Source organism: Monoraphidium neglectum (genome assembly GCF_000611645.1).
Source record: "Monoraphidium neglectum strain SAG 48.87 unplaced genomic scaffold scaffold00205, whole genome shotgun sequence".
NCBI lineage: Eukaryota > Viridiplantae > Chlorophyta > Chlorophyceae > Sphaeropleales > Selenastraceae > Monoraphidium > Monoraphidium neglectum.
In genome coordinates, this window is record NW_014013423.1 from 25716 (window position 1) to 36069 (window position 10354).

A 10354-nucleotide genomic window follows, 5' to 3' on the forward strand; every position below is an offset into this window, starting at 1 on the left:
AGCCCCGTCGGCGGCGTTTTCACGTGCCCGCGTGACGCCATCTGCCTGGTGGGCACGCCCGGTGTGCTGAGCCTGGCTCCAAATGTTAGCAGCGGCTCGGCCCTGATTGTGACAGGTGTCAGCGCTACCACGCCGCCTGGAGGCACCCTCAGTTGGAAGCCGGACGGATCATTCAGTTACACCCCAGTCCTGTGAGTATGGAGCCCTGGGTGGGCATGTCGCAAGTGTTCAGAGGCTGTGCGTGATGCGTCAGGTGGCCCAGACAGGCTGACTTGCGTGTGTTTGGAGGAAGCTGGAGGGGTTCACTCTTTCTTGGGCGTGTGTTATGTGGGCGAAAGAAACGAGGCAGGATGACAAGTGGGTGTTGTTTTGACGCTTGCGTACAGGCACATGTGTGGATGTTGAAGAGGGGAGCAAGGCCTTCAAGGAAGGGCTGGCACGTGATGAGCAACATGGCCGTCTGGGGTTGCATCTGTGTGTCCCTCTGGCAGGGCAAAGCAAGAAAGTGCTACCCACACCAGCCTGCCAGCCCCAATTCTCCCGATTGCTCCGCACATGTAGTCACCGCCACTGACAATCAATCGCACCCCAAATCCTACCGCAGTGGCTTTGCAGGCAATATCACATTCAACGCAACCCTGAGCAACGGCACAAACTCAACTATCGTCAAAGTCCCAGTGACGCTGTCTGTATCGGCCGCGGCGCCACCTGGGCCAGTTGCCGTCACTGACGTGTTCAGCTGTGCCTACGGCCAGGTGTGCGCTGTGGCGGCGCCTGGTGTGCTGTCTAATGATGACAGTGCAACCCCCGGCACCGTCTTGACCGTGGTTGCCTCCACAAATGTTTCCACGGGCAGCCTTGAGCTGCAGGCTAACGGGTCATTTGTGTACACACCTGCGACGTGAGTGATAAGGGTTGCGGGGCGGCAGGAGTTTTGTTGGTCCCAGCGCAATGATGATGTCCCCGCAAGGCTGCCGTCATCATGGGCGGACTCTGCATCCTTGGATGTCGTATGATCGCCGCAGCCCCTTTTGTGTAGCCCTGCGCCTTGTCCTTGCCCCTCCTCAGCACCCTTCCCCTCAACACACCTCCCAAACTCCTCCTTCATCCTTGGGCCCCAGAGTGCACTCCCGCATTCCAAGCTCCCAACCCTGTCCTGCGTCCCCCACTCCTCAATCGCAGGACATTTTCAGGCAACGCCACCTTCAACTATACAATTAGCAACGGCTACTCGCTGCTGACTTCCTCGGCGCCCGTGGTGCTGGTCGTCAGCCCGGCCACCCCTGTGCCTGGCGCCGAGGTCAACATGCGTTTGGTGCTCATCCCCAGCGACAACAGCACAACAACGTCTGCCGCCGCCGCCTGCCCCGTCGATGTGACCCAGCTAACCACGCTCGCAGAGGGCTTTGCTGCAAAGATGCGTACGAGCGACGGCATTACGGACGTGCAGACAACGGCTGTGAAATGTGAATACATCGTGAGTTGTCTTTTCGATACGTAGGGTTCTAGCTTGCTATTTGAACAGCTTCAAAGCAGCGGGTATGTTCGAGCAGGGTTGGCGACGACTATGGTACTTCATGACCAGGTTTGAGCTGCTTTCAGACTAGGCACAAACCTGCCCCGCGAGCTGTTGCACTGGGCATCCTTGGCATTTCAAGCAGAGATTTGCGCATGCGGCCGCCACTGATCAATCAATTGACCCAACTTGCTGGCGTGTTGGCCCACCCCACACGGCAGGACTACAAACGGGTGCTGGTGACACTCGCCACCAGCGTGTCCAGCGCCTCCCCAGCTGCCATGTCCAGCCTCCTGAGCTCGATCAATTCCCCACTAGCTCCTGCCGACCCCCAGCCGTCCAGCGGGCTGTGCGCGTCGTCTCTGCTGGGCCCGCTCTGCACCGACACAAAGTTTGGCGCAATGAAGATTGCCGACGGCTGCGCGACCGTCGCCTTGCAGTGCACGCCCTCGACGCTGGCCGCCAAGAAGTGCATCGCAAGCGGCGGCGCGGCTGGCAGCTACATTGTCGTCCGCAACCCGACCACCAGGGCCGCGACTGTCTTCTTTGATGGGGAGGTGCAGGGGCTGGCTGATGTGGGCCTGAACGACACGAGCAGCATGGATAGCAGCGCCCGCAAGCTGCTGGCCACAGCGCAGCCGAAGGCGGCCGTGTTCCAGGCGTGCTGCGTGAGCCCCAAGCAGAGGGAGCCGCCGAAGGGCAACGCGCCCACCTGCAAGCGGATCAACGTCGGGAAGACGATGACCAAGCTCATGCGACTGTCCAAGTGCAAGTGCCTAAACCTGCGGGAGTTTGTCAAGGCTGAAATGTGCGTGGTGGGGCATGTGGAAGCTCACGTATTACCCAGAGTATGCCTTCGAGAGACCTGACTTGCAGCACTGACACGCCTGCTGCAAGCTTGTTCCAGCGCAATCGCAGTGCTGAGCAGGGGACAGCCCGTACCTTGGACTAAACTGTTTTGCTTCGGCGCGCCGCTTGCGCCCATTGAACTTGCTTAGCATGACACGCATTGTGCCCAGGCACCCAGTGCTTCCCGCTGGCTGCCTGACATTGCCTCCCCCCCTTGCCCTACCCTAAAATGCGTACATGCTGCCCCTGCCCCCCCCATCTTCAAACTTTCTAGGAAAACAAAGCTCCCGAAAGTCAATGTGGCGCACCTCACCGCCAGCTACCCCTTCACGGCGGGTCTAGCGGCCACGGTGAGCCAGGGAAGCTGCACACAACTGGCGCGCCTTGGACAATGCAGCACGCCTTGGACAGCCACAGCTGTTGGGCTGTTTGACGGCCACACCAAGCTAGCTTCAGCACGGCACATGGGCCGCTGTCAAAAAAATCAATCATGCCGCCGCTATGTCTTTGGCTGCAGAGCGCCAGAAAACTTGCAGATCCTGGGACACCCCTGTTTGTGTAGATTTGACCAACCTCAACTGACCATAGCTCTCCTGGAAAAGTGCACGGTCCAGAGCTATTACAATGCTTTTGTATTGACTTTGAGCGTGATTTGTATTTTTTTAGAGTTGAGGATTGCTGTGTCCGCTAACCCAGCTTGTGATGCTGTACAACCCGTGTCGACAGGTGTGCGTGTCCAAGCCGTCCAAGCGCAACCCCGCAAAGTGTGCCAACCAGGTCCTCAATGCTGGATTTGCGACCATCGCATGCCTTGCCCCTGCCACTACCAACGGCTCCGGCATCCTGTCTCTCGAGTTCGAGTCGGCGCGCGGCTTCTCAGTGGGACGCTTGGGCACCGTCGTGGCGACATGCACCAACAGCAAGTTCACGAGCATCAGCTCCTGCAACATCGCGAACACAAACGGCACTGTTGTCACCAACACGCCGGCGGGCGGCGTCCGGCTCGCCTCTGCGGAGTGGGACGCCGGCTGCCTGTGCAAGGCCACGGGGCGCCGGCCCGTAGTGATGGTGCAGGCTGCCCAAGTTGTTGCAGGCCCCTCTTGCTCCCTGACATGACGGGTGCATAATGCACGTGTGGTCACACAGGGCCTCGCCAGGGCGGCCCCAACCACCTTATTGTGTCACAGTCCCACGGGACTCCAAGAATCTGGTGTCCCGACAGGCTCTCTTTGAAGGACAAGATATGTGGTGCATAATGCCCGACAGCATGGTGGCGGCAGCTTGCTGTGGATTTTGATATGGCTGCACTACAGTGAACGGGCAACCTGTGCTTTATGACCTTGCTTAGGGCTCTGCCCATGCATGCCCCGGACTCCTGTTTTGGGACCCAAGGGGATCCTGCTGACACATTAGGCCTAGGCGTGTTGTTGCTTGCAGATGTGCAAGGCTGCACTTGCCGACCTGCGGGGGCGTGCGTGGCTTCCTTGGACGAGCAGCATTTGCACATGCACCTATTCGTGAGAAGGTTGCTTTCTTTGGGTGCACACAGGCCTTCATTGACTGGGTTATGGGAGTTTGATTACCGACCACCCTATAAGCTACATACAAGCACTGTGCCGAGGCCCCTGCCGTTGCGAGGCGCTTGCCATCCCGTTACCCCGCACCTGTGGATTCCATTGCGAGCGGCCATGCACCTGCCGGAGTGCAGGCACTGCATCGCTGTGTGCTGGCAACGCAGGAAGTGTGGGTCAATTTCTCTTTGCATTCAAATAAATTGCGCATTTTACAACCACACTTGCCGCATTGCTGTCTGCTGTGACCTTGGCCCTTGCACTTTCCGGGCAGGGTCTGATTAGCAGGTCGTTCACTCGCGTGCTCCATGTCGCATGCTGCGTGTGGATGTTGCCTGCAGACATGGCGAGGTTAAACTGCAAGGAGCGCCGGCGCCTGAGCACGGTTCATCCCATGTGGTGCAGCGTGCTCATCCACCTGCCCAATTAGTGTCGCTGCACAAACATGGGTCCCGCGGCATCGCACGACTTATATTGATATCCACAGGTGCTGTTGATTTCTGAACGGTGCGTGCTTGCGCTTTGGCACGCCTTTGATTTTCAGGGTTTCCATACTGGCAGGCTACTGGGTGACTAGCATCTCGCCACAGGATCTGTTTCATTTGCACTGATCGACTGTGCGCGGTCCCTGTTGGCATGCCTGCCTTTGTGAATCGAAGCGCCGCTGTCGATCCAGCGCCAGCGAGCACTCGCCGGCCGCCTCCGGGTGCGATCTGTCCCATTTCACTACACAACTTTCTCAAACCGCCCGCTGATCTCGCAGCAGCGGTAGCTTCCTTAGGCCAGGCAGGTGCCTGCTGCAGCGGACCAGCGCACACACGCGTTCAATGAACGGATTCAAGGCCACCTTCTACGGCCCTTCACAGATGGCAGCAGCATACCCTACTGCCCAGCACCTGCATGGTTGCATGTCGCTCTGATGCCTGCTGCCTTGCACGGTTGCTGCACGCTTCACACTTTTGTCCTCACACGAACGCACTACCTGCCACGCGCGCTGCCTGCTCACCATCAGCCCCTGGCATCGAATATTGCTTTCTTGATGAAGCGGGTGTTAGCATGCTGCTGGGTTGACTGTCCTATTGACCGCCGGCAGCTTTTGTTCATCGTCACACCCCTAATATGATACCCTTGGCGTTATTGCTTGGGCATACCCGTTGTGCACACAGCCATTATCTACACGTGGTCGCACAACACAACCGCGCATTCGCAAGATTTCTGTGGGTGTGCGCCTGCTAGCACGGCGCATGCAGTCTCTCTTGTAACGCCGACAGCAACTGCACCTAGCCAACAGTCAGGTGTTGAAACGCAATTGTCACTCAGATGCTGAATGTCTTCCGCATGCGCCTGGGGTACAGCAACAGCACAACAAGCAGCTTCGGGGTTTGGCCCCAACCAGCATTTGCGTGCCAGGCTGCTGGCCACCCATGATCGCATCAATTGATCCACTTCTCCCAAGCCTTCTTGCCCCAGTAACTGCTTAGCGGCTGTTTCAACGTTCCTGGACGCTGTGGGCCGTACATCAGGGGTTGCGTGTGAGTATCTGATGTACAGCCCTGTGACAGACCAGGCCACACCTGAAGATGTCGAGGTGATCGCCCCTTGATTTGTTGCATACAAACATCACACACGCACATGAAGCGCCCAGCCAAACCGCATATACCAAAGGGACTCAATGTGAGTAGAATGGCGGGCCTGGGGCTGTGTAACCAACTCAACAGGATTTACTGAGCAGCCAGACCTCGCTGGTCTTAGGTATGCCGCCACTGCCACTGATGGCTGGCAGCCCTGCGCACTTCCGACCGTTGCAATACCCGTACCCCGTCGCGGCCTGTGCGCATCGTGGCCATGTAGGTCCGCTTGGGATTGCGTGTACACTGCAGAGTGTTTTTTGGGGGTATTCTTGAGCTCTTTCTTGAAATGAGGATCAACGCCCTGCAGCAGGAATGGGGCTGAACACTACCGGTGCGCCTAAGCAGCATACATCGTCGCATCGTCTCCAGGCTGTCACCATGCCGCAGCACGGTGTCATGTGCCTCGAGCGGCGTCACTGGCGGCTACGCGTGCCGCCATGCGCGCACGTTCTTGGATCGCACGTACCACTTGGCCACACCCACGCTAGATATGTGGGTCATTTTATACCACAGCTGCGGCTCTGTTCGCTCGCTCTTTTCACGATCGTGCGTTGATGCTCGTTTGATGCAGATCCTAATGTTGCGATCTTGCTCTGCATCGCAGACCAGGGGTGTTGATTTTGAATAAGAGTTGTTTGCTGAGGCGTCCAACAATCTACGCTCGCTAACCCAGCACAGTATCGGCGACCTGCGCTTGGCGCACCGCCTGCGGCGCCTACTCATGCACCTCTACGCATACCTGCGCCAGGCGTTGCATAGCATGTGCAGTTGCTTCAGAGGCCTATGGCGCCTGTTTTGCGGCGGCGGCCCCGCGCGGCGCGGCGACAAGGACGCTGAAAACCACCAGGAATGGGGGCGCGGCGGCGTGGCGGGGGCCGACGACATCGAAGCGCGGGAGCGGCTGCTTTCCAACGGCGACGCCGACTCTGGACGGGCGCCGGTGCAGCGGCCTGCCAGCCGGAAAGAAAGCTTCGCCCTGGAGGGCGCGGCGGGCGCCGACGGGCCCGCAGTGGAGGACGTGCCGCTGCCGGCGCCACTGGCCGCACGGCCGCGATCCGACAGCAAGCAGCAGCAGCAAGCCCCGCGCGGGGAGCCGCCCTCGGCGCGGCTTTCCAAGGGCGGCCTGAATGCGATAAGCGCCGCCGCCGGCGACACCGGCCGCGCGGTCACCGTCATGCGGCACGGCCACCGACAGGATGAGCTGGACGCGACGTGGTCGCGCGTCGCCACGCGGCCGTGGGACCCGCCGCTGTCCATCAAGGGCCGCTCCCAGGTGTGGACGCCCGCTGGGGGTTTTGGTGGTTCAAGGGTAACGTCATCGACGCAGCCCACAGCACGCAGCTGCGACGCCGCGCGTGCTGCGGGACTGTCGAAGGGAAGCGCGACGCCCGAGATCTCGCCACCTTGCTGCGCCCTCTGCGGATCACCCAGCGATCAAACCGCTTGCAACGCGCACCCGCTGCGGCTTTGAGAGGAACCCATAAACCCTCACCCATCGCGGCGGTCCCCAGGCAAGACAAATACTCAACACGCAGAGCAGGAAACGATAAATTCCTTGTGCCCCAAAACGACCCTCGCCGCCCCCCTGCAGGCGCGAGAGGTCGCGGCTGCCATGAGGGACCTGAACATTGACATTATTGTGACGTCACCCTTTAAGCGCTGCCTGCAGACCAGCGCTGAAATCGCCGCAGAACTGGGGACGCCCCAGGGGGCGTGGCTGGTGGACTGGGGCCTGTCGGAGGTGAGGGGACCGCGTTCTTGTTTCCTGCATTCGCCACCGACTGATGCGTTGGAATGCAAAGGGCCCTGCGGCTTAGGTGCTTCCCTGGGCCTCTTTGCGGGCCCGTGGTGGCAGGTGATGGTTCAGAACCAGGCTCTCTGGGCCATCACAGCTGCCCGCTGTCCCCTGTACTGCGTTGTGAGCAGTAGGGGCGTGAGAGGCAGCCTTCAGAAGGCCCTGATCGTCCCACCCGCCACAGGTGTGCGACCCCCGGGTGCTCATGCACGGCCGCCCCGACTGCGTGCACATGGCCAAGCGACGGCCGGTGGACGCCTGGATGTGGGGCGGCGCCACGATGCAGGAGGCCATTGACATGTTCGTGCAGTCATGTGGGTGCTTGCGTCGCCCTGACTGCGCTGTGAGGCCGCTTGCAGCCCGGGCCGCGGGCATGACAGGGAGGCTGCCGCGCGTGCCGAGGCAGCTACCGCGGCGCATCGCGAGCAGACAGCACACGTAGTGACTCTGCACCCCTGCTTGCTGGCCGGTCTTGCTCAAGAGCAAAGGGAAACGCCTCTCATGAGACGCCTCCCCCGGCCCCTTGCGCAGGCGTAGAGCAGCTGCCAGCCCTGTCGATACGGCCCGTCCCGCGCCCAGGGTCCCAGCCGCCGCCATACCCAGAGGCGCTGGAGGCGGGGCTGCAGCGGTACGGGCGTACAGTGCAGCAGCTGGTGTGGGCCTTTCCCGGGAAGAACCTGCTGGTGGTTTCACATGGGGAGGTGAGCGCGTGTGCGCGTGCGGGCGCGTGCGTGTGTGTGTATGTGTGAGTGAGTGTGTGTGTGTGTGTAGTTTTGTTCGCACGCGTGCGCATGAGGGAGCACATGCATGCGTGAGGGTGTGCACGTGCAAATAGGCGCACGTGCTTGTGTGTGTGTGTGTGTGTGTGTGTGTGTGTGTGCGCGCGCGCGCGCTACTGTATGCTAGTGCATGCCGCTGCGCGCCTTTCCGCTGCCTTCTAAGCCTTCTCCTGTGACGCGCGCGTCTTCGCCCGCCAACCACCAGCCATTGCCCCTGAACCTCCCGCGCGCGTGTCACCCCCCCACAGTGTGTGAGGGCCGTGGTCAATATGATGGAGCCCAAGTGCGAGATTTTTGAGGTGAGCCGCGCACCCAGCGTTCCCAGCACACCCGGCACGCGAGCCAGTCGCCACTTTTCGCGCGCTGGCCGGGGCCGCGGCGGCGCCTCCAGGCCGCCACAGGCGGAGCCGCCGGCGGCCCCCGCTCTTGCGGGCCCGGCGCCGCTTGCTGCTGCTGCGAGCACTGCCCTGCTGCCCGGTGTGGACGCCCTGCATGGCTGCCCGATGTTGCGCGGCCCCTCCCCCTGCCGGCGTGGGCCCCGCAGGCAGGTGCCTTGTTTTCCTGTGCTGTGCCACAAGTCCCATGTACATCCATTCCCACTCTCTCCTCTCCCTCTGCCCCGCCCTCTCTCTCTCTCTCGCGCGCGCGCGCACACATACACACACACACACACACACACACACATACACACCCACACACGCACCCACACACAAACACGCTTGCACACACGCGTGCACACACACGCACACACACGCGTGCACACACACGCACACACACGCGTGCACACACACGCACACACACACACACACACACACACCAACCCCGAAGGTCCGCCACGTGGGCTACGCAGTCCTGCAATACAATGACCCCGCCACTGCAGCAGAAGACGGCCACCGCGGCTGGAAGCTCGCATCCTCGGAAGGCGGCGAGACAGGTGCGCCCTGGCCTCCTGCATTCACGCGCCACATAAGGCGCGCGGGGCCGCCTCGTTTATCTTTCATGGTCGGGCGTGCGTACTGGCGGCGCCTTGTCCGCCGTGCGCCACTGCGGAAGAGCCGCCCTGCAGCCGGCGAGAGGGCGGCCGCCCTGTACCGTTGCACACGCCGCTCTGCCTGCGTTTTGCTGTGCATCCAATCCTTTAGGCCCCGCCCTGATTTCCTCACTGACACACCCTGCCGCTGCCTGCAGGCGTGTTCTGGCTGTGGGAGGACAGCTGACCGAGCGCCCCCTCCGCGCGCTGCGCCCCCGCTGCTGCGGCCGCCGGCTGCGCCGGGCGCCTGGGCCCCCCTGCACATCCCCTTCAGCCTGCGGCCACGCCTCGCTTGGCGGATTTGAGGCGCCATTCGCAACTTGGGATACTCTGCTGCTCAGTTGTTCGGCAAGCCTCCCCTAGCACGCCCCCACGCGTGGGCGCTGCCGGGTCCTTTACGGGTGTTGGCTGCATCTCGCGGCGCGCTTGCGCCGCACCCTCACACTTGCAGAGAAGTGAGGATGACGTGTGTTGGCCTTCCCTGGGAGTGCGCCTCCTTGAAGGCCGCTTTTCATGGGACTCTCCTTTTGCTGTTTGAGGTTCTTTTTGATTCCTCCTGCAGCTGTCCGCATCAAGGTTTGGGCTCTGTCAATTGGTTTGTTTTGCTTGGTTTTGCCCTGGGTGTTTCAGCTTTGACCCCCGCCACCCATTTCAGTTTTCAGAGGGGTATGTAACAATTTGTATGTGGCCACCAGCAGCAGGAGCAGCAGCAGCAGCAGCAGCAGCAGCAGCAGCAGCAGCAGCAGCAACAGCAGCGTTCCTGGCAGCGACAGCTACCAACCATCGTTGGTGCTGTGCCCAGTGCGTCTGCTAGGCGCGCAAGCACCAAGCACTCTCTGCACAGCGCCAGTGCCTTGAAAGATGGCAAAAGCCAGCAAAACAAATACAAGGGGCCACTCTACGGGCTGCTCAATGAAATAAATCATCTTCTTGTTTTTCAGGCTGTCATGTTTAGCACCACACAGATCAAATCCGGCGCACATAACTCAGCGCAGGTAGGGTCGAACAGGACAGGGGTCAAAAAAACCAAGTCAAAGCACAAGTGTCACCCACGCAGCATCACCCAGTCGTCACCCCCCCTCCATGCCATCGGGCGTCACCGGTCCTTGCCATCCGCCATCGCATCGCCGCCCACCAGCAACCCCAGCAGCGGCGCCGCGCCTCCATCTTGCCGCTGCCCGCT

General features: G+C 61.0%; 2 protein-coding genes across 2 annotated transcripts; both read left to right on the forward strand.

Annotated features, from left to right (window-relative positions):
* Window positions 1-350: 350 nt before the first annotated feature.
* Window positions 351-3481, forward strand: MNEG_1927 (hypothetical protein; the record flags this gene model as incomplete). The annotated part of the gene is made up of 6 exons (XM_014049598.1): window positions 351-357; window positions 718-901; window positions 1183-1477; window positions 1957-2324; window positions 2685-2715; window positions 3092-3481. 6 exons carry the CDS (start codon window positions 351-353, stop codon window positions 3479-3481), a joined length of 1275 nt encoding a protein of 424 aa, XP_013905052.1.
* Window positions 3482-6327: 2846 nt separating this feature from the next.
* On the forward strand, window positions 6328-9358 carry MNEG_1928 (hypothetical protein; the record flags this gene model as incomplete). Its single annotated transcript, XM_014049599.1, has 7 exons — window positions 6328-6840; window positions 7159-7308; window positions 7547-7676; window positions 7894-8063; window positions 8390-8440; window positions 8970-9075; window positions 9330-9358. The coding sequence occupies 7 exons, from the start codon at window positions 6328-6330 to the stop codon at window positions 9356-9358; spliced, it is 1149 nt and encodes a 382-aa protein (XP_013905053.1).
* Window positions 9359-10354: the final 996 nt, after the last annotated feature.